The sequence below is a fragment of the Lytechinus variegatus genome, chromosome 4 (assembly GCF_018143015.1).
Source record: "Lytechinus variegatus isolate NC3 chromosome 4, Lvar_3.0, whole genome shotgun sequence".
Lineage (NCBI taxonomy): Eukaryota > Metazoa > Echinodermata > Echinoidea > Temnopleuroida > Toxopneustidae > Lytechinus > Lytechinus variegatus.
The window spans coordinates 15,346,690-15,371,549 of record NC_054743.1 but is presented as its reverse complement, the minus strand read 5'-3'; the positions used below and the strand labels follow the sequence as shown (position 1 = coordinate 15,371,549).

Sequence of the window (24,860 nt, the reverse complement as noted above, 5' to 3'; positions counted from 1 at the left end):
TGGATACCGAGCGGGGGTACCTCCTCCCCTCCCCCTCCCTGAAGAGAGGTTAATGCCAAAACCTGTGAAGGTGGACATTAGAGTCAAAACAAATGAAGTCTGAAAACAAATTATAAACCATACAGCAATCAACCATGTTCATTTCACATTGCTTTTGAACATGTTGCTGATTGATAATTGTTTTCACAGGGTAATTATCAAAATTGATTGCTGTCTGGTTTAGATGTTTTATTCATGCCATTATGTTTAATAGCCCTCTGACCACTCATGTGTTAACTTCAGGTTTCACTTTGCAAAGTAAAGTTAACTGTTCATGAATCACTTGCCTCAAACAAAAATTGGCTACGTAATGACGATAACATTATAAATAGGATGTTTTTTAACTGTACAGTAAAAACAGGGCCGTCTTACAAAAGGTCATGATTGATTCGATCAACTACAACTATGGAAAGCCAGCAACGTCAACATCTAAAATGCATATTTGTTCAAAATATTTCCTAGATATGATGTGAAGTCATATACCTTATTTTCTTGAAAAGTCAATGTGCTTTTCTTTGCTTACGAAGGACATTGGGCAAATTTTGTGGAGAAAAAAATATGACTTTGTTGGATTTCCATATAGTTTAGGATGATCGGATCAATTGTATCTCTTTGTAAGATGGGGCCCAGAGCTTCTCTCATCCACCTCCACATTCATGAATTCATTATGGAAAGCTAAGGGGAACAAAGAAAATATTAATTAAAAGAGTTTGCTTTCCATCCTGATAATGAAAATGACAATCGCTTGGGAAGCTGTAATATGAACCGATTGTTAGATAAAATAATCTGAAAATTCATTAGCCCACCAGCGCAAGCAATTAGACTGTTCACACGAGAGGAAATTTGTAGAAAAATTCTCATCGAAATATATGATTGAACCATTGACTCATGGAGACTTAAAATTCAAAGAATGTTATAAGCAAAAAAGGCCACGGCATTGTTTGTGAAATAATTCAAATACGTTGCCATTCATTAGTGCAAACTGCATTATGCTCTGTCATAAGCAACATCCATAGTTACGATTTTTATTTGATGTTCATCATATGATCTAGCTGTTTTACTAGGAGTTTAGTGTGACTCAGATTCACGCTCAAATGCAGATGTGCACACGATATGTATAAACGCATAATCTTATTGATACACAGTAATGTGCATTCTCTTTAATAGCATGATTTGACAAATGCAGTCCCGCAAGCAACTTGAAATAAAAGGCCTGGTCACACAGCCCGAACGTTGTTGGAGCGGTCTTGGAGCGGTAGGGAGAGAGGGTCGAATTTCACTCACAAAATTGGGGGAAAAAATAGAAAACAAAATAAACAATCAAAATCGAAAATGGTTATCGGTAGCGAGTGGTGATGATTTTTTTTCTCTCCGCTCCACGACCGCTCTAACAACGCTCGGGCGGTGTGACCAGGCCTTTAAGTGTGAGTCAAAGTCACACTTAAATCATTGTCAAACCAAGGAGAGAGGTGATATCTCCTTGGTCAAACACTCCATCCCCCCCCTGATAGAATATGTTCTTTCTAACACAATGCCCAACTATGGAAAATTTCATCACAGAATACAGCTAATTACTTGTAATATGCACACATATATTTAAAAACAAAATACACGTAGTGTGTCAACATTTCTAACAAGCTGAATGAACCTAGGATGGCTTTTTCTTACTGGTATAAGAAGAGCTTGACGAATCAGTGCTTACATGCAAGCTAAATGTCAAGTGAGAAAAGGTTTAATCTGGGGCCCGTTGCAGAAAAAGTCGCGTCTAAACGCAAGTCAAAATATCAAACGCAAATCCCAAATGCGCGCTTTTGATTGGTTGAAAATCAAGTTGTGTACGATTTTTTTTAGAGATTTGATTGATTTCAGCTCTGTCTGCAACAGTCCCCTGAGGTATAACTATAACAAGATCCCTATCATGTCTCTTTTGATACCAGACTTCCTAGATAGTGTATCATGTTTTATTCCCCCTTAATCCCCCAGATACGCAGGAAACATTTAATGAGAATACAGCTACATCCATATTCGCATATTATACAGACAAGAAAATGGATACTATCTGCTGCATGCTTACATGTAAATAATATATTTCTGTTTTGTTTATTCCTACATGTGTGCTGCCGATTTTCTAACAGGTGTTTTCACACCAGCCCGATCAAAAATAAAATTTGTAAATTTCATAGACTTGTTCAGACCTAAAAATGCCTGCAAATTATACATCAACCTAAACCAGATATCCCTGGCAATGTTCTTGTGGTTTATGAGCATGCAACATGATGATAATATTTTTTTAAAGAAAAATCATCCTTCTTGCCCAACCTCCCGCATGGGGTTCTTTCATAATCACATTTTGCTTTAATTACAGCCATGTGACATTGGAAGGATCCCTTTGAAAGCTCTGTTAATAGGAAAACTACTTACTAAGTTGTGGGCATTTTCCTTTGGGAATAAATAGATATTGTGCTTGCACACTGGCCAAATTCCCGGTATGTTATTCAAATTTGTGCAGGTGTAAATGGGTCTTTTAATGAAGTTGGGAGTATCTTGACTAATTATCATATACATATATTGTTTGTATGCGTTATCAAATGACCAAAATGTGATGTGGTACAATGGCAAATTGCACTACCATTACACAGCAAAAACTGTGGTGTTAACCGGTGTACATAGAGGACCACACCAGTTATTTTACACCGGTGTTAAATTGGTGGTGTTAGTTTTACACCTTTAGGTGTTATTACAACACCTTTGTTGTTACATTTACACTCTTTGTTGTTATGTTTAATCTCTAGGGTGTAATTTTAACACCTCAGGGTGTGGTCCTCTATTAACACCAATTGGTGTCAGTTTTAACACTGCAGTTTTTACAGTGTAGTCTTGTTTGGATGACATTGATTATGTCTGGGAACTTTTAATGGTTTACACTTCACTGCAATGAACTTGACACCTGTCACAGAAATGTGTGAAACGTGGCATGAAAATTTCTAAGTGCACAAAAAGTGGATACATGAATGGATGAATAAATAAATAAATATATCAATAATTCAGTAAATAGAGGAATGGATGAATAAATATCAATGACTCAATAAATTGATAAATGGATGAATGAATAAATATCAATAACTCAATAAATTCATGAATGGATGAGTGAATGAATATCAATAACTCATAAATTCATGAATGGATGAATGAATAATATCAATAACTCCTTAAATAGATAAAAAAATTCACTGAGGAGTGAACAAATGAATGAAAAGATGAGTGAATAATATAAAATGATTAAAAAAGAGATAAATCAATGATCAAATTGTGCATTCAGACAGGTGTTCAAAAAAGCATTTGCAAATAAGTCATATTTATATATTATATATTGTTGGAGACAAGATGGTGTATAAAAAGAGGAATTCATCATAATGAAACAAAACACTTTTGTTTCATTATCAATAAAAAATAAACAAGAAAAGTAAATAAAATTGCAGAGTAATATTGCAATACTTCAAATCAAATTGGCTTTTATTTCATACATGCAACACTGCATATTGATAATTTACAAAGCAGCGCAAATGCAATTTATAATTTCCTGTATAATTTAGATGTAGGCCTATATACATGTATATTGCTTGTTAAAAAATGCAGGTAGTCGATTTCCAGATTTTTGTTATTCCTGGCTGATCAAGGAAGCCAATCTATACATTTTTTTTGTCTTGCAGTGAAGGACCACTATTGCATGTAAATTATTAACACTTGATATCCATATACAGTATTATGTATGATTTTTTAAGTGCCTATAGGAAATGGATCTTACGTGTTACTAATGAATTTGTTTTCCCCTTGATATGTAAAATATACATTATGTTTCCCCCTTAGTAACAGCATCCTTTCAGAATCTAAAATGGCATGAATGGAAGGATCTCTGTCTATATGAGATTATAGTAAAAGATTTATGATATCCTATAGATTGCAATAATACACCAACTACATCTGATCAATCATTTCACATTGCAATTTTCCATAACACTTTGCACATAGTTAGCCGACAACACAAACCATTCCCTCAGCTCCTTGCCTACACATAGTACAATTTATAGAGTACATTGCTTTGGTGTACATGTATAAACAATGTATTCATCTTCCCAAATACCATCAATTCATAGCGATCTCTTAAGTTGGTACACGGATGCGGAAGTGACCTTTAGGTTTCAGGAGACCAGCCATTCCAGCCATGTCTTCAATTCTCAAACGGATATTAATACATGGATGCTCTATCTATGTTGGTTTCTTCAAGGTTCAATGTCTAAGAGTTTAAAGTATAAAGTAACTCTTGCTTTGCGCTATATGGTCTAGAACGAGTCTGTCTCCTCACCAATTATAATATTCTTATATTAAAGCAGAGGATCTGAAGCATGGATGAACCGACTCATCAACGACAGCACGCTCAGGCTATAAAATCAAGGAACCTGCTTTTCTTCAGATTGATCCTATCCGACATCCCAATCGGACAAACACAAGAAGTTATTGAAATCTTACAGGGGCTGTGAGTGGAAAAGAAAGAGAACTGAATATTTGCCCTTCAATTACAAAGACACCAAGAAGATAATGGAACAAACGAAAGGCGCAAATACAGAGGAGACTGGCAGATATGCAGGAAGGGTTTGCAGCTAGGTGAGTCAGTGAGATGGTAAGAGGATGGGAAAAGAAGAGATGAGCTCTGCAAATATTAGCTACCTATTGAGGAAGGCATCCTTCACATCTTCTCTCTCACCTCAAGACAAAGTACATGACATCCAAGGTGTGAGCTGCTGCTACGGGCAATAGGATAATGTATGTAAAAAGGGGTTACGCACCACAATGATGGCACTCGCAACCATGCGCGGTACAGGGAATGATGTTCTCTGGAGGGTGAGAACACTCTCATTCAAGTTGATTTGTATTTGCTGACAGGGATTGAGGAATGTGATGTAAATAAGGCCTTGTTGTCCGTTTCTTAAATTGAATCCTGGAAAAAAAATCCTGAAGAATGAACTGCTCTTTACAGAGTCATAACAAGAAATAATCAAAAGAATGAGAGAAGAAAATCATAAAAGGAGACAGGACTGGGCATTGTGGGATGATCCTCGTCATTTAATTTCATGTATGGGGTGTCATATAGGGACCAATACAAAGCCATAAAGAAGTTCTACAGATTGTACAAAAATGGTATGGGGAAGGGGGGGGGGGTCATTTGGATTTCTGCACAGTTAGAGCAACATATTCCAAACAAATCATACAGGGATTGTACGTTTCACCTACAGAGGCTGTGGTATTGTATGATGGTCACTACAATCTATTTCAGAAAATTTGTAAAACTCTGCCCTTAAAAAATCATACAGGAGACAGAGAGACTGTGAATCTGTACGAAAGTCGTAGGACATAGTGTGCCACCTCATTGAGTTCAAGCGATTAAAAAGATAAATTCATGCTAGCCCCATTCTACGATGATCCCTATAGGTAACTATAATATGTAATTTTAAGAAATATTTCTTATACCGTGTTTACACTTGGCTCGAGTGTTGAATCCTCAAGCAGGGTTGAACGCTGCGAAATGGGCAGTGATCACATTTATACTAAAACAAAAAAGGGTGAGTTCGACACAGCCCACCGATCATGAATGGAAGTAAAGTAGATGTAAACGGATAGGCCTTGTTTGACCTATGTCATGCGGGTTCGACACAGCTTTCTGTTTACACACGAAAAAATGGGCTAGTCTGACTCGGCTCGCGGGTTGAAACCTACAATTTTGGAGGATCAAAAAGCCGTGTTCAACACGGCTCATGGATCAGACTGATCGCATTTGCTCAACACTGTGAAAACATGTATATTTCCAACAACTGTACTTTCTCTTCCACAAAATCTATATTAAACTGCTCTTTATAAAAGAGCATGCACAGTATCTTCACAAGACGAAATAACTATACATATATCTTCAGGGCCAGATAGGGATGCAATGATGATGTAATAGATATAAACAGTGATACTTGTACAAGGTATCATGAAACCAATGACAAGCAAATTATGAAGGATGCATCGGAGATGACAGACAAATAAAATGTGGATTTCTTTGCCGTTTCATCTCCTCTGAGGAAACAAGACAACATGGCTTGAGGCATCATAGTATAATGAGTGCTAGGGTTGAGGGGCCACATTGGATTGAGGCCGCTGGTCTCTTATTATTGTTCCTTTATCATAATCCAATAAGACCATCATCAAACGCGACAGAGAACATCTCCCAATCAAGCATGATTCAACTGCATTTTCCAATCCATGCACTATTTACAACAAAACTTGAATTAATAACAACACAAAAGCCCCATTCAGACACATAAAACACACACGCTCTTGCACAGGTAAATCATGTAGAACTATTATTATTTTTTAAATATAACTTGTGTCTTGAGATTGAATTCATAAATCTTGAATCTCTTACCTCATTATTCTATTGTGACCGGGGCGTTTTTTTTTATACTATAAAAAAGGAAGTAATTCCTTATGAAGCTGTGTGCCCTATGAACGCCTAGCTTAGCCGGGTAATATAGGAGCGCCTTGAGCACCTAACAAGGTGGAAATGAGCGCAATATAAATATCCTATATTATTATTATTAAAAAGTTCAACAATGCTCAATAGAGACCTTTAAAATTTTATTAAATTCATTTCTGCAAAAACTTGCATATAAATATGGTTGCTGAAATATATATTTGTATTAAATAACTCCAGTTTCATTTTTCAAGAACACAAATTCTGTTATTACATGGTTACAAACTAAGTATTTGATATAACAAATTCTGTGATTTGGCCATCTGGTTGCAAATGAATTTTCAACAAAACCATCACCACTATGACGTATCCGTCTTGTCATATTACTCTATGTATGCACAGCAATTTGCTGATTATACAATTAACCAAATATAGTGAATGCAGCTCGATAAAATTCTTGATAGAATTATTGATATTGTATTTTTGTAAACAGAAGCTTTTGAATGGGAACAGGTGTGACATTCAGAACTAAGCTTACATCTGATTTGCTATCAATAACCTGAATTAAAAAAAAATGTTTCAAATTATTTGAAACACTTTTTTCAATGGTATTTAAAATACCATTGAAACTTTCAATGGTAATAATAGTTAAAACTTTTAGTAAAAGTTTTTGTTTACATGTGAACCTCCCCAAAAGAGCAAGGAATAGATACAATAGAGTCACAATGAATCATTTTTAAACAACATGCACTTGAAGGTAAATGCTAGTTTTGGTAATGATATCAAAATGAGTTCGTACAGAATCCAATGAAATGACCACCAAAGTGTCTGTTTGTATAAATAAAATGCATGTGCCAAAGGATTCTGGAAGAAATTGTGTACTTGCTGAGAAATCAGCAAATAAGCACAGGATTTGGGTAGAGCGTCGGGCCCGACGCTCTAAGCAATGATTATACATTGTCCCACGTCCGCTTACCTGTGTTGGGGATCTTTGGTGTAAATATTTTCAGCATAGATTTCAAGATTTCACAAAGTTAAGTTAATGTAACTGTGCCAGATCTAGATCCTCGATGATATACTGACAATTAAGCCTTGTTTTACAGACTTTCCCATGAAATCAGTGTTTACTGCAACTACTGGAATTTCTCTTTAAAAGTGAAAAATGCATGATACTGTTAAAGGTGATACATCCCGGACCCTGGTATATATTTGTGATAGCCTAACATAAGGTGGTGTTCTGAGCAGGCCATACCCTAAGGTGTTGAAAATACACCATGGAATATGAACACAACACCAAGATGTTTAAAAACAACAATGAGAATATGTTATGAATTAACACCAATGAGTGTTAAACAAACACCAGGATCTAAATAATCAATGGTGTAAATGCTTCGTTAGGTCCCTGTGAACACATGGTGTATTTTTAACACGTTTTGCAGGGAAGCTGATTAATATTTTTAAGTCCACAGACAGTTTTAGAGCTCCTCTGTGCATCATGGGCTAATAATTTTTCGCAGTTATGATTGGAAAACCCCCTTTTCTTTGACTTTGACCTTTCCCTATTAAACCCAGATACCTTTTCAGGGAATGTTTCATGAAACAGTCAGTGACTTTCACTGGTAAATATGCTCCAAGCCAATCAGATTCAAGGATTTCAGTAGATTGTAACAACAGTCAGTGAAAATCATTTGCTATTTGCTTTACGAAATGCTCTTAAAACAATGACTTCATGCAACACTGTGTCCACCTGAATAATCAATAACTGATGATTGTGTAGGCCACTTCATTGGATTAATTTAATACTTTTGAGGTCACTCGAAGGAGTTGTCAGAAAGCTGATTATGTCCTGTTGCTTCTTATTAGGTTATAATTGATCAAGGGTACTGTATACAATGAGAATTCTCCTTGTCTGATTATTATTAGACTTTGAGAATTATAAGGTATGTACTGTATGCATAGATGCATGTTTTATGAAATGCCAGAATTCTACTCTCCTCACATTTAAACAAATTCTTATCACTGAATTATTTTTTTCTCATGATGTCCCTGTTTTATGGAATAACCATTAAAACTCACATTAAACTACTTATTATGTAAAATGTTGGATGAATTAAAATATGCTATTAAAAATCACTTATTCAAAACCTACCTCAATTCAACAAAGTGACCTCAGTAACACATTTTTCTTTTCTTTTTGCTCTAAGCAGATAGAAGAAAGCGACATCATGCATGATAGGTGGGATGCAAAAACTGTTTTCATTACTAACATTGTTATCATCAACGTCATCATCTTCTTATGTATTATTATTATCAAGTATACAGTAAGAATGTTGAATAAAATCTGCAAACTCAACTCAAGCAAATGCAATTCAAATGAAAGGGAGGAATAATAACTAAAATTACAGTATTTTGCAAAATTATGTGAAACTTTACAATAACATTAACTATGAAACAAACAACCATGTGGGCCTATCCTATTACAGTATGAATGTCATATATTATGTCACACAATGTCATATCATATTAATATCTATATACTGGGTGGGGCATTGTGAGCATGCTACATGAATTGTTAACTGTCAAAGTAAAGGCTGTTCTCACTACGTTCCTAAAACTAGTTTACTGGAAACTAGTTTAGTGGAAACTAGTGAGAACGGTCAAAGCGGTCTTGGAAGCGATCTTCCAAACCAGTTTGGAAAACCACCTCACGATGTAGTTTTCAAGATCGCTTTGCCTCGTTAACCTGATTTTAGCGTAAGAGAGGACACAACCGTTCTTCGGGAAGCGATCTTCGTACATTTTGAGCGCGCTACTCCACACGACAGGTGTAGAATGCCTATGCTGCGGTTTCGAATTTCGCGCGAAACGCGTCACCCCACTGAGAGCATTTCCATAGCAACAAGAGCGCTTTACGTGAAGTGATTTTGAAAACCACTTTCGTGTGATCAATGGGAACGCTAGCAGAGCGATCTTCCAAACTGGTTTCCTGAATCGGTTTCCAGTAGACTAGTTTTAGAAAGCGTAATGAGAACGGAATGGTACATGTAGTTCCCACGCATATGTTGTTTTCTGCTTTGTAGGCTGATGATACTATTCTTTGTGGGCCAGTGATGCTATTTTTCAAACACACTCCTATTTGTTGATTTTAAATAATAGTGGGTTTTTCTATAGCACTAACATAGATCAGCTTCACGTATGTCACACCTGGCTCTTCACAATATGTTTGGTACACTGGTGGATCCAGGGGGAGCCAAAGCCGGACCATGCACCCCCCCCCCCCCTTTGAGAAGCAAAATTAAAATTTGCAATGTAAAAAATGCCATCAAAACAGAAGTGTGCCCCACTTTTAGTGGAGAACTTTTATTTTGTTTTTTTGTGTTTGGTGACGAAATATTCTGACTTTTTGGTTAAAAACATTTTTTTCTTTGCTTGTCAAATTTTTCCTTGGGAAAGATGTGCCCCCCCCTTGGAAAATCCTGGATCAGCCCCTAGTTAGTTTGGCAAGTGTATTGTCTGGCTTTACACTGATAATTTGTGAGACTAATACTAAAAATAAATGGTATTTCTATCCCATATCATTATGCAAAACATTTTCACACTTTTCGTATATAACAAGGGTGTTTAATTTCCCTGTAAAATTAATTCTAAAAACTTTAAGTATATCTGATGTGATGAGGTGATGTGCGTGTGTAGAAGGTCATACTGGCAAATTTCACCCCACACGAAGGAGTAGGTTATTTGAGTAGAGAAATTGCCAGGGAAAGTACTAAAACAGTATTCCAGTACATGAAAATAGCAGTCATTTCTTTTTCACTACTTTTCCAATTAAATTTTTCATGCATTAACGATGTATGTGGGGGTAATTGATTGATAAGTACACATTAAAATTTGATTAAAAAAAACCAACACAATATGCTGAAGTAAATGAGTACACTGGTGTACTTTCCTTTCATTGGCTTTTAAGTACTTTAGATAAGCACTTAAGAATTAGAAACTAAAACTAATTCATGAAAGGAAGATGCCATAAAGTCATCAATCAAATTTCAAGGAAACTGAAGAAAACCAAACGAATCTACCAGTATCAATCTGTAATATTTTAAAGGGAAAGTTCAGTGTTATTCATCAATGACAAACCACAAAAGAATCATGCATTTTATTGTCTTTTTTCCCTTTGTAATTATTTCTTGAATAGTAAGTCTACAGTGTGGTTGAGGTTTCCAATAGCCATGTGATTTTTAATGACAATAGATCTCTCAAACTCTCTCATTCTCCTACACCCTCACTCATTGTCTTCTCTCTCTTCTCTTTATCTGTGCCTCTTGAAAAAAAAGAAGTTCATTACCAATTAAAGAATGGACCAATTTAGCCCCTTGGACTTCTCGTGAAAGAACCATCTTGTCTTTCCTACTATCATATTTACTCCTCCTGGGACCTGTTGCAGAAAGGTTGCGTTTAAACGCAAGTCAAAATATCAAGCGCAAGTCCCGAATACAAGTGCTTCATTGGCTGACAATCAAGTTGCGCTTGATTTCAACTCTTTCTGCAACATGCCCCTGATGGACAAACCAGTTGGATGGAGAAGTGCACATCGATAGAATGTGCAGTAGGTGCACCGTCCCTCAAGAGACCCGACTGTTCCTTGGATATCTTTCATGAATTGATGATGACTTTTCTGCTTCATGCCACCTGGAGACAGGATACTTCTCTTCAATCATTGATCACATGACCCGTGCTGTAGACCAACCAAGTCATGTACAAACCATGCTGGCTAGACTTATGTCAAGTCAAGAAGTTGAGCCAAGCATGTACACTGGCTACTGATAAATAAATCAAAGAACTGCACAGTTCTTCTCAAGGGCTTCATCAGAACATCAATTTTTCAATTGATCCAAAAGGAACATCTCTGGAACCCTTTGACTACACTGTAAAAACTGTGGTGTTAAAACTGACACCAATTTGTGTTAATAGAGGACCACACCCTGAGGTGTTAAAATAACACCCTAGAGATTGAACATAACACCAAAGAGTGTAAATGTAACAACCATACATGTTGTAATAACACCTATAGGTGTAAAACTAACACCACCAATTTAACACCAGTGTAAAATAACTGATGTGGTCATCTATGTACACCAGTTAACACTACAGCTTTTGCTGTGTACCAAATTCTATTATCCCAATAGGCTTTGTACTAATATATGGATCCAATTCAAGAAAGCAATGCGTAAGCCTAGGAGGTTTTTTGCTACGTGCACTGAAACTTGTTTTTTATCTTCAGTACCTTTATGGAGCACTTTAAAGGAAAAAAATAGATTTAACAAAGGCTCTGTGACCTGTAAGATTTCAGATGTAATCAAATTATTACTCAGGATCAATCTTAAATAAAAATAAATCATAATCAATGGTACTAAATTTTGATTGTATTTCTTTTGATATAGATTTTCGTATCATCAATCTTATTATTAATTGTTACTCTTCCTCCAATTGCAATACCATGGCAACCAATCCTCAACAGTCAATCAAACTCAAGGCTTCCGTGGTATTGTAAATAGATGGCAAAGATGCTATATATAGGAAGCTTTGAGGAACTTATCAAATTGTCAGGGTATCTGGTGACAACCCATTATCTTATTTCTTTCTTTCTCTTTAGGAAACCCTTCAAAACTTTGACAAACATCCTGTACCAAAGGAGAAAAAAAATCATATTTCATACCAACTTAAGGAGAAAAAAATATCTTGTTTCATGAGGTGTTTTTAGACCGCCTCGAAGTTCGTCAGTTCCAGGTATTCTCTGATTGGGAAATTTTGGTAATGTGAAAGCAAACTACGCGTAATTTCCCCGAAAGAAAATACCTGCTAAATAGTAGGTACTTGGCGAAATTACAAGAACTTTCGCGGGGATTTTTCCAAGGTCGCAGGTATTTTGGCAATGTGAAAGCAATTTACGGGAACTTTTAGCCCAGCGTGTCGTTGGGCACGGTGCGGTGGGTGGCTGCTGGTCTAGTGACTTTGAATCTCGCGCCTTGCCTGCTTATCAGATCATACTGCGCATGCTCGTAACTTCAGGAACTTATTCCGAAGGGTATGCTTCGGGGCGGTGTGAATGCAGGAATAATAATTAATGGGTATTTTCAGCATAAAAAAGTTCTCGTAATTTAACAGGGATTCTTATGATCGAGGCGGTTTGAAACCACCTATTGATAAATTTGTGGCAAGTACCCATCATATTCATCTAGATCTGCTTGTAATAAATCATGTTTCTGGAGTATCTTTCATCATCGAGTCCTACCAACAACTAGAGCCAAGAGCATCAAGAACTTTCTGATTCCACCTAAACCATCTATCATCTCACCCAGACTTCCATCACAGTATGTAAAACTGTCAATCAATGAATAATCTTTAGAAAAAGACAAATTAACAAGTGAAACTTAGAGACAAAACTAAAATAAATGGGCTCATTCTTTCTCATGCATGAATCAATATGTTTTTTAATATCGAACTACTCTCAGTACCCAGCTCGTTTATCTAAAAAGTGATGCTCAAGAAAAAACCACAACAGTTTGAAAAGTGTAAGTTTTATGGAGTAGACCACAATAACTTGACTTACTTCTTGGTTTCATGTATCACCACAGGTGTATTCATGGTGAACAGTCAATGAATTGGAGGGGATAAAATCTTGACAAAATAAGGATTGATTTAACAGGAAAAAAATTCTGGTCACCACAAACTGACAATAGGGAGTTTTAGGAGCAGTGAACAAGAACAGCGTAGCAGTCGTCTGATCATTCGAGTCAAAGTCGTCATCTGCCCTTGTTCACTAAAGTAAAGATACAAATATTTTAGATTCCATTTGACTTGTATGTAAACTAGTGGGTCATGACATGCTGCCGGAACCCGGAAGATCTTGTGTACCACCGTGTCATGACCTGGTAGGGTGATACGAAGGTGCAACTAGTGCTCACTTGCTTTGATTCCTTTTACATCAGTTAGGAGAGGGAGCAATATTATATTTTGGAGTTTAGAAAACATTGTCAGATATATATATATGATAAACATAAGGCATCGTACAACGTACATAAATTTTGTGAAAAGTCAGTGAAAACAGTGTTTTTAAGGGAAAGGAACTATTGCAACTGATCTTCTTGCTGAGCTGAGCAACTGAAATGACGTCACTCATGTGCACGTCGACTATGATTTAGAACCGCAGAATGGAGGTGGCAAGGTTCTCAATTCTGATAGTCGACGAGGGTGAAGACCTGACGCATATGGCAGGCCAAAATTTTGTTGAAATATAATAAATAATTACCATGGCACCATGATTTCCGACACATGCAAAAATATGTCCTGCACACCTTTACCTCAAGACCAATGTAGGAGCCAAATTCTGTGAGAATTGTTTGAAAACTAATCAAGTAGTCCAAACAAAAATATTTCTACATAATTTGGGGCATATAATATGTTGTTACCATGGCAACACGATTTCCAACAAAATATGGGTTTTGCACATCTATACATCAAAACCAATGTGTGAACCAAATTTCATGAGAATTAGTTGAAAATTGATGAAGTAATTAAAAGTTTCAAAACTGCAAATTTTTTACCCAATTTTTGCCATACATATTTTACCGTATTTTTGACAAAATATACCATTACCATGGCAATACAATTTCCAAAACATGAAAAATGCATCTTCACCCCAACACCAATATACATTCCATGGTTCATGAGAATCGGTTAAAAACTGAGGAAGTAGTTCGATGTGCAAGATTTGCAACAGACTGACCGACCGCCCATACGCTGATTCCTAAATACCCTCTTTAAACTTTGTTTGGCGGTGGTATAATGAAGGTTAAAATTCAAAGCTGGAAAGCCATGATTTACGAAGACAGCTACTGCTTGTCCCAGATATCATTTAAATACAACATATAATGACAGGAAAGGCAAAATAAACAACAAGTGTCAAGAATCTAACATCTACACACATGTAAAAAAATTGAAATTCGTCTCAATGAAAGATGTTCAGAACATAATGATTACTTCCCATGACGATTATTCCCTAAGTCTATCTCTTTTGTATTGCACCTGACATCTTGATATTTTATCCCATTAATTAGAATTATTGACAGACCGTACCCTAAAAATTAACATCACACGATCCTTGCAGCAACCAATGTATTTGCTCGTCAGCGCACCCAAGAAATAAGATCGTTTCAATGTGACGCCATATGGGCAAGTCACGATATTACTTCAGCTTTCGTTGAAATCAGAATCTTTTGTGAATTCAAGACGTGTGCTTCTTGAAGATCCAGCTCTATAATAATTATGTCAACAACAGAAGTCAAAGAAGTAGTATTTCAGGAGTGGGAGCGCATGACATGGGGTGTGGCCATACATTTCAAGAGGACTAGAGATCTCAATACTGTACATGTAGGTGCTGTGGGTTGTGTTCAATCAAAACAAACGTAAATCACAAAATGTGACAAAAAATCATGGTATCTACTTTACTGGCTAGCATTCAAGTGAATTCATATTCAATAACACTGATTTATTAAACCTCATTAGCCGAGACACTAGTCCCAAAGTATTGTTAACTTGGTGTCCATATCCAAACTTTATAGAGAAGATCTTTCTTACACTGATACAGATAGAGATTTCCACTCTATTCAAGCAATTTTTTTTAACAACTGTGGTTCTGAATTGCCTTTCAAAATATATTTCTTTTGGCGATTAATTTGTGTTTTTGAAAGATACAGCCCATGAAATATTTCTTGAACTTAAACTGCAAACCAAACTTAACGTTAATAGAAATCCATGTTTCTCAGGTATAAAAGCATGTCAAGTGAACACAGCCTCACAATACAAGATGACAACTAGTCAAGATAGTGAGAAACACCCATCTGTCCTGTCCTGGACTTTACACTGCTATCATAAAATAATAAGAACAAACAAATGTCTTCTGGAGCACGGCAACTTCCTCAGAACTATACTTCTGGTGTCCCCATGATTTAAGAATATTATGGATTTACAGTGTACATACAACACAGCTCAACGTCATAGCCATCTATGATGTTTGCTTTAACAATCCTTCCAAGATTCTTTTGTGTAACAAAAATCAAAACCGGAACTATACTTAAAGATTTTAGATGAAAAGGGAAACAAGAAACTGAACCAAGTAAATAAAATAATATTCTCAACACATTTTAGCCATTGGAAATTTTATACAGGCCTCTTTTTTTTATCCACAATTATCCACCTTCATATGACATTTACAAATTAATCATGAGTGTGTAAATGATAATTTCATTCATTTTGATTTTAAATGATCAAGATTTCTTCAATTTAAAGCATTTCAGTGTTCCACTTGTGTTTTAAAATGTGACTTTAAGGAAATATTGTATTGAAAAGTTTTCTCCATCAAACACATGATGAACTGGGATACTGGGAAAGATTTGTCAATTGAACACAATTGGAGCGCTTCATGTTTCTGCAGATACTCTTCATCATCAAACACACATGAATAACGCATGAAGACATCTCACGACAGGCAACAAAGTGATGCATACGTGAGAGGAAAATAGACACATCAGAATGGATGAAGCACTTCAAGTATACATCTTGGCACAATGTCAACAAAACTTGAATCGATTAAGTACACATCGAATGAAGGGAAACTTAGAAAATATTCATATCGTTTTTTTCAGATGCAAAGGTTTCGAGAAAATTCAAACAGATCAATACAGGCAGGACCCCTTACAGATGAGTCTCACATAAAATTTAAAAACAAACAAACCAACACCAGCATTTTCATTCTGGGAGAGAATCGATAGTTATGATTTATTCCTTTTTTTTTGTCTGTTTTACTTGATTCTACTGTGTTCTGGGTGTAATCTCATATACATCGATACACTTGGTTAAAACATCAAAGTGCTGATTAAAAGGTACGTGAACCTACAAATTGTTGGTTAAATAAAATCTCCATACGTTAAATGCACAAGCACAACATTGTTTAACAGTTTTAGTAGATTCAGATTTTACCCAACCGGATTGTGTTACATTCTGATAGTGAAACAATATAGGGATGGTCTAAAGATTTAAAAAAAGGGCCAACATACTGCCTTTTCATCTTTATCTCTCTCATTAATCTATCTTTCATTCTGATGAAATTAACTCTATTCTCTATCCCATTATTACATCTCTCAACAAGTAATACGGCAATGTCATGGTATGAATGATAATCCCTTTACTCTGATTAGCAAATATCATCCTTTTATAAGGAACGGCACAGCCTATTGTCAGATGAGGTGAATGTATTCATTCATGAAGCCAATGTGATTTTCTACTCCAGTACATTTATGACAAGCCGATAAATTACAAATTCATTATCCTCCCTGGATATTATATTTTCAGACATCTACATGTTCCAAAATGATTTTCGCAAAAACTTGAAAGAATAATTAGAAAAACCCACCAAATTGCCAATTGATACAGTGCTATTATTAGATTGATTACGAACATTGTAAAATAAAAGAATGCTATCTGAATGCCCCCATAAAGATGACACATCCTTCCCTTAAGTTCACATCGTATGCTATTGCGTTCAAAATCAAGGTCTGTACTCCGAGACTACTTCATGTCAATCACTGTTCCTCCAAGTATTCATGAATGTCAGGCACAAATGCAAGGAGCATCTTGCTACTGAAAAAAACAAGTCATGATGAGCAAGAAGAGGGATACATCACATGACGTATCACATGACTTACCTCAAGCGCACTGAAGTACATCTGTTTTCCTTCTTCGTCTTTCCCTCCCGACATAATGTAAGATTTGAGAAGGTATTCGTAGAAGCTATCACCCAGGGCACCCAGAGAAACGTGCACTGCACAACAAAACAAAGACAGGTGGGTGTTTCATAAAGCTGTTTGTAAGATAAGAACGACTTTAAGAACGACTGGTGATCCTTTCTTTTGGTAAATAGTATACACCATAGGCGATGGTTTAGCGCGTAAGAAAGGATCACCAGTCGTTCTCAAAGTCACTCTTAACTTACGAACAGCTTTATGAAACGGCCCCCAGGATCAAACTTAGGGGGTAATGCAAGAAAATATTGTGATTTCAAATTTAAGTTATAAATTAATTTCAATTAAAGCAAATCAATTTAGTTGTGGGTGCAAGAAGCAGACCAGCGACCAATTGCAAATTTGAAATCAATTACAAAACTTGTGATTGATATTGGAACCTAACATTGACTTTCAGTTGATTGCAAATTCCTGTCAACTCCCCGTTAGACTAGATTACATGCAAAGGTTACAAACATGACTCTAGTAGTATAGGGAATGGGGATTATAGTCTTAATCTACATGCAACATTGTATTCAATCCAGATTTATTTTAAATTCTATTCTCGATCTATTAATTTTTTAAAACTAATAATTAATTCAGAATAATGATTTACTTATTGAAGCCTGATTTAATCAGTCTGGCATACTGTTTTTCTAATTCTTTTTTCCTTAGAACGCTAACCTTTTTTCCTTACACTGAATTTCAAGCAATCAATGACAGATACTGATGCTATAATAATGAGCAAGTATGTATAGCATTGTTTTTTCCTGGTGTACTCTGTGCATTACGGAGGGGGGGGGATATTTCCATAAAATTAGATGTACATGGCTGAAGCACAAAATGTGGTGAATTTTTGCCTCAAATACGATCCTATGTTTTTTTTTATATTGATACATACTCTGTCCCCATTTTCCAGTCTTTGGGTTGAGGAAATTCGGATAGAGGCCATCAGATCTCTTAACATCCTTCAACACTTCTCGAATCCTGTCAACCTGCAAGAAAAAAACAGCAACATACAAACTACCATTAATATATAATTATAATATATAATATAATTCGTGGTGTCTTCACAAGAAAACGCATTTGATATCTATCAAATTGTTATAAGCAATTGGTAAATGTCAGCAAGTGCAATCAAATGGATAAGCACAAACAATAATACATTGAATGAAAGTGCTTTCCTGATTTATTAAAATAACTCAAAAAAATAAAATAAATCAAAAGTGCTTCAGCTTCCAACAGGGAAAAATCTCACATTTTTAGTGCAGATTCAAACTATCTGATGGTGTAATGTTGGCTAGTACATTCCTCCAGAGATATGATTTGAAGAGAACTCTCTGATAGAGATCTATGAAAGCTCTTCATAAAGTGCTTTTGGAAGAAACTGCTCTGAAGGCCTACTCACACCAACCTGACCAGGGTCCTGTAACACAAAGGTTAGCGATTAATCGTACGCTTGATTTTTACGATTGATTATATTTTGTAGTCAATGCAATCAATCATAAAAATATTCTTGATGATTGCTTAGCTTTGCGTTACGGGTCCCACGGTGTTTCATAATGTTGCGCGACTGTGAATTACTTAATTATGTTGTGTTTAAAATCATGTGCCCCTTGGCACTTAAGGATGATTTTGTACTCTCACTTATTTCTTGTGAAACACCCCCAGGAAAAATACCAGTATTCAGCCATTGTGACAGAAATTAACTTGTAACTAAAAAGAAAATACCAGCAAATCGGAAAGGAATGATAAAAATTCAGATTGATTTTCAAATGATTTCTCTAATGACGTTTTCAGTGTGAAAGCAAATCATGTGAAGATTTGGGATATGAAGAAGATGAGCTTATATCCCCTTAAAAGAAATGTAAGCATTGTGAAATGCTCACAAAGAACAAGAATTTTTATCTGGATCTGGTTGGTGTGGATGAGATTAATACAGCTTCAATATTGAGGCCTTAAAAGGTTCTTGGATTTTATACATGTAGGTATTTTTTTCTTATCAAGCTGGTGTGAATATGGCTGGAAATCCTCTACAAAAATTGTAATACATCTTACAAAAGTCATTGAGGGAACTATCCCCCCCCACACACACACACACACACACACAAACACTGTATAAAGACTACATATACATACCTTTTGCTTGTATTTGGGATCTCCACTGATCTCAGAAAGATAAATAAATTCCAGGTGGAGGGAACCAAATTCTGAGAGAATAGAAGAGCCTCCAGATGCCCATCCCCAATTTCTTGCACTCCCCCTGGAAAATAAGAAACAAATAATCAACAGCTCCGTCTTTCAACATAAACAAATTACAATCGCTTTTCTACTTTTTAACCTCCTCCTATAGAATTTCATTATGATAAGAAATATATTAGTAATTTAAGATACTGGAAATATTTATATGAAATTTTCTTTCATAAATGTATAAAAGATCAGAAAAAGCAGTATCACAAGAAAAACAAATTGAGGCAGATATAACAGTAAAAATATGATCATTGAAATTTTTACGAAGATAATTAAACATCTATTTAATGTCTAGCCAATAAAATTCTCATTTCTATTTCAAAGATCGCTGCTATAAATGTAAAATAACACCAGTTTGTATGCTTTACAGGCAAATATTTCAGCTCCCTGATTTAAATGCAAATACATGTACTACCTTTGTTATTTCCTTTTAGTAGTTCTACAAATAAAGTCAAATAAAGTATAATACATCATATCTCTGCCTTCCAAAAACATGTGACACAGGACTTTAGTCTTGTGTTTACCTGTGAATATTTGCTCAAATAATATGGCTGCTGCTGCAAAATCTGAGAGTATATTTTTGCCGAGATTAATATTCGGGTATGATAGTTGATACGGTGTGAGTATGGAGTTACAGAGCCAGTGTGTACAAACACGTGTCTGTCTGTATTGATATCAGGCTTTGACTGGAAGCCTAGACCAGATTCCATGAAATCTACACCACATTTTAACTTAATAATAGATTGAATGAAATAAGTTGAGACACAGGCATTCCTTTCTGTTACAAAGGTAGAAATATACAAATACCCAAACACCATCCAGCAAAAATGCTTTGTTAGTTTCTAAATTAGGTATTTGGTTACATGCCAATCAGCTTTTAAAAAAAAGTTATTATTGTTTTTCTTTTCTAAATCAAACGTGACATTTTGGAAAATAAGTGAAATATTTCTATCAACATTGTTTGAACAGGAATATGACCCCCAATATCTTTCAATTATAAATGTTTTTTCAAAGAGTAGCATGCCTTGAAAAAATGTCCCAATCAATCTGGTAGGGGGGGGGGGCTGGCGTACTTTTGTTATTCTTATATTATCTTTTCCAGTAATTTTAAACTTGCTGGGGGGGGGGATTCTGCATCCCTGATAGCATGTTAAAACTACAAAACACTACATTACAGTATATCACAAGAATTGTCTTTTTTATAGAGAAAGTAAATATATGAAGAACCTAGTTTCATGAGAAACTAACATAAGAACTGGCCATTCACCAGTGTACATTTGTAAAAAAAAATTGTTGCCTCATCAAGGCATTGGAATACTGTCACTTATAAGTCTGGTAAAAATATAAAATCAAGGAAATAATTAACTCCTCAGTATAGTGAATGAATCTCACTACATTAAGAGTTGCTTTCACTTGTTGAGCCAATTTTACCTTTTTAAAAGTGAAATCTTGTGAAGAATATGCACATTCATTCTAAACTCACTCTAAATTGAGTGATCCTTGATTTCACTACAAAGGGTATTGAATGAATGAAAATTCTGTATACCTAAACAAATGTTTTTAATTTTGGTGATAGAAGCCTAATTAATAGACATTTTTAAACCATCCCACAATAATGAGAATGGAAGCATAATACAAGTTGTTTTACAATAGATTTCTCAGATGCTGTTAAACCATTTTCATACAACTATTTACAAAGTTGTTCACTATGTATGAACTTAACAGTAAAATTTTAAACAGTTTAGACAAGTGAACAAAGTTTTTTTAATATTCAATAACTTATTATAGTTGACTTCTGTAAGGTACATATACAGCATTTTAGAAAATTTAAAACAGCATTTTCAATGTCTATACCTTTGTACAAAGAATTCTTTACTGGGGTTACATGTATACTCACGTTTTTAGGTTGACAAGTCCAAATGGTATTCCTGTTGGTGTGTTAAAGGCAGGTAATAGTTTATCCGCGATCTGAATAGCTTTCTCTTTGTATACCTAAATAAACAAGTTAAAAGAAAAGTATATATAATGAAAACATAAATATTGTATTCATAGAGTATGTAATGCAAAAAAAATCACAGCAAGATTTGCAAAATAGAATATAACACAATTGGCAATTTCATGAAAGGTACATATCTCAAAATTTAAGAAATTACAAAAATAAATAACATTTTTAAACAAATTTTTTTTCCCCTCATACATGTAGCTGACCCATTTTGAGAATTTGAGTCAGACAAAAATCACTTGAAAGTAATTGCAATTTTCCCTAAATGTCATTATAAACCATAATTCTGATCTAATCTTAGATTAAAAAAAATTACTTTAAACTTCTCAGGAATGGCTACAAAGATGCAGGGTGCTACTGCATAGATAGTACATTCTGGATAGTCTTCAAGGTAGGTCTATGTCCGGAGGAGTTTATCCACGCATGTTTTTTATTGATTGCCTCTCGTCTACGCAAGCATATTTAACCACAAGAACTCACAATTATGCATGCCTTTAGCCAGGCTTCCAGGATATTCAACTGTTCCCATAGCCAATGATTTCATCAAGGTTCCCTCTAGCAGCACCTTCACCCAATAATCAAGTGTTTCAGGATACCATGATTGCTAGCAAACTATAATGATACTATCAGTGGGTACGCACTGACCTTGACAGAGGCAGGGCACGCAATCTTGCAGATTGTAGCAAGAAAATTGCTTTTCTAGCAAGAGAAAGACGGGGTAATGATGGAAAAATGAGCTGATTCATCTATTCTAATTAAATCAAGTTATCAGAATCGGAGGAAATAGAATGGAACAATGGACACAATGTATTCTAGCATAAAGTACACATACATACTTGTATGTACCTGCATTTTGTCTGTTACAAAACAAGGTACTTCATAAACAAAATTAGTTGAATAATTTTGTTTTCGTGATCTGTATTGTTCCATAGAGATCATCATCATAAATTATCCTGCAGTTTTTCCTGGTACTCATACTTTATAAACTGTCATATCTTCACATCTACCACATGGAAATAAGAAAGTTCTGACTTTTGTTGAGATTTCAAATAAAGTATTAATTATATAGAACCAGTTTTAACCATGCCCATTTTTTGCAATTTTCGATTACCAACATAATCCTTCTTAAAAATATAAACACTGCATAGGGCCTGGGTCTGTGATACAAACTTACAATGTAACTTACAAATTTGTGCTCAGTTCATATGGATTACTTGGTTTTGATTGGATGTTAACCAATGTTACCATGATAGTTCTCATTGATTGTAAAGTAATAATTGCCATATTGCAGAATAGAGCCTGTCAGGAAAGAAATTGAATTATACATTTGAAGAGTTCAAATATGTGTTTAAAATATTTACTTGGTCCAGGTTAGAGAAGGCTTACCGTATAGACAAGCAGGTACATGTGTTTTGAATACTTAAAAAGCGAGCATTAGAAACGATTGATACCCCCCCTTGAGTACAAGATCAGGTGGATGCCATATTTTGTTCGAGTGTTAGAAATATTTCGTACTAGCTAAGCATCTTCATACAGGTGTCATAAATAGTTAATACAGTTATCTATGATTGATGAATGTATAGATGTACAGATGCACAGGAAGTGTCTTTTATTAATAAGGATGTGCTGCTTTATGCACTCATCTGTTTTCGAAATTCCTTGGATTACTTTATAGAAATTTTGCAGTTAGTCCTAGTAACGGTAGGGTATATTAGGAGGTTAATTTCTGTAATTCAGGGAGAACCACCTAAGCCAGAATAGACTACAGATGTTCGTGTAGGCAGTCTAAGTTAAAACTGAGGGACTACGTCGGTGACGAGATAACGACCCCAGCTGCCGCCGGTTCTCCACCGACATGACTGGTCAAAATTCATGTCATCATTGGGGGCTCGATCTCGTCCACTAATTCGTTGAAGCCACATCTCTCTTATCTGGGGGCTACTCATCGAGGGGTAACACAGTCTGCGGAGGCCGAGTGGAAGAGACATCGCAAGCTGCGGAGGCCAGGAACTGGACCGACCACCAGGGCCGAGTGGGGCATGTCAGACCAGATAGGATGATGGGGGCTCACATCAACGATTACCGTTAAGTTAAGTTATATTTTGTTATCCATAATCCACATCTATGTATATTTTCTTGTACAATCATTGTCAAAGAAATCAAAAGAAATGTTGAAAAGGTTTGATTAAATCTTTCATAACTGTAATCCTCAGTTTTTACGTATTCCTTATTTGGTGTCAAGCAGCAGTAGATAAATAATTTAAAAAAGTCACTTCCCACGTGAAAGAGCCATGGGTCCCATTGTATAAAGACTTGTTATAATAACAAATGAAATAAGTAATCATTCGCCAATCAAATGTAGTGATTTCAGTAGCTTTAAACTGTTACTGCAAACTTGCTATCATAACAAGTTTTATGAAACAGGGCCCTGATGTTTAAATTCTAAAAATGCACTGTCACATGTAAAGACCATTAAAGTTCTGTCAGACCCTAATGATCTGCAGGCACAGACCTTGATTCAAACTTTGATCTACAACCGGGTCTTGATACAAGACTAGCACAAATACAACAAGTCATTTCAATATCAGGTTCCAGATAGTCTGCATATTCAGACCACTCTCCTCGAGCGAGGACAAACTAGTGAGGCCCATGAGTGACAGGGTTTTTGTCTGGGGAGGTCATCTCTCAGAGTGGACTCTCAAGGCCTCCTCCTTGAAACCAGAGACATTGATTAAGAGGCAATGCCTTCCAGACACCATGTAGCTTGATAGGCAACCAACTTCTCTATGGATTCTCCTGAAGAGTCCTCCTAGCGTGGAGTGACATCTTGTAAGGCTTCTCATCAAACCACCTACCTCTCCTTCTCCACCTGAAGTGTTCATACTCCAGTATCTTCCAAACGAAACGGCAACTCGCAAGTGTGGACACAACCATTTGCCTTTGCAGTGTTCTCATAAAACTGCCTACCTTTTCCACATTTTCTGTCTGAGATGTTCATACTCTCATATCTTCCTGAAGAAACGTAGTGGAAATGAAACTAGGGAGTATGAAGCGAACATAACAATTTGCATCTGCAATGTTCTCATCACACTTTTATGCTTTTTCCCATCTTCACTGTCTAATGTGTTCACGTTCTATTTCCTTGTAGGAACATAAAGTTGACTTGCAAGTGTGATCACAAAAGTATGATTGTGCAATGTACTCAGATCAAAGGCCTCATTTT

General features: G+C 35.7%; 1 protein-coding gene across 1 annotated transcript in view; it reads right to left on the bottom strand.

The window, feature by feature from the left end:
* Positions 1 to 24,860, bottom strand: part of LOC121413480 (mannosyl-oligosaccharide 1,2-alpha-mannosidase IA-like) — a 68,556-nt gene that overhangs the window by 17,187 nt on the left and 26,509 nt on the right. Inside the window, exons 4-7 of the mRNA XM_041606303.1 lie at positions 21,533 to 21,627; positions 19,525 to 19,648; positions 18,287 to 18,380; positions 17,311 to 17,426 (exon numbers count right to left, since the gene is read on the bottom strand). Coding sequence (XP_041462237.1) covers positions 17,311 to 17,426; positions 18,287 to 18,380; positions 19,525 to 19,648; positions 21,533 to 21,627 — 429 coding nt within the window. The remainder of the gene's footprint in view (positions 1 to 17,310; positions 17,427 to 18,286; positions 18,381 to 19,524; positions 19,649 to 21,532; positions 21,628 to 24,860) is intronic.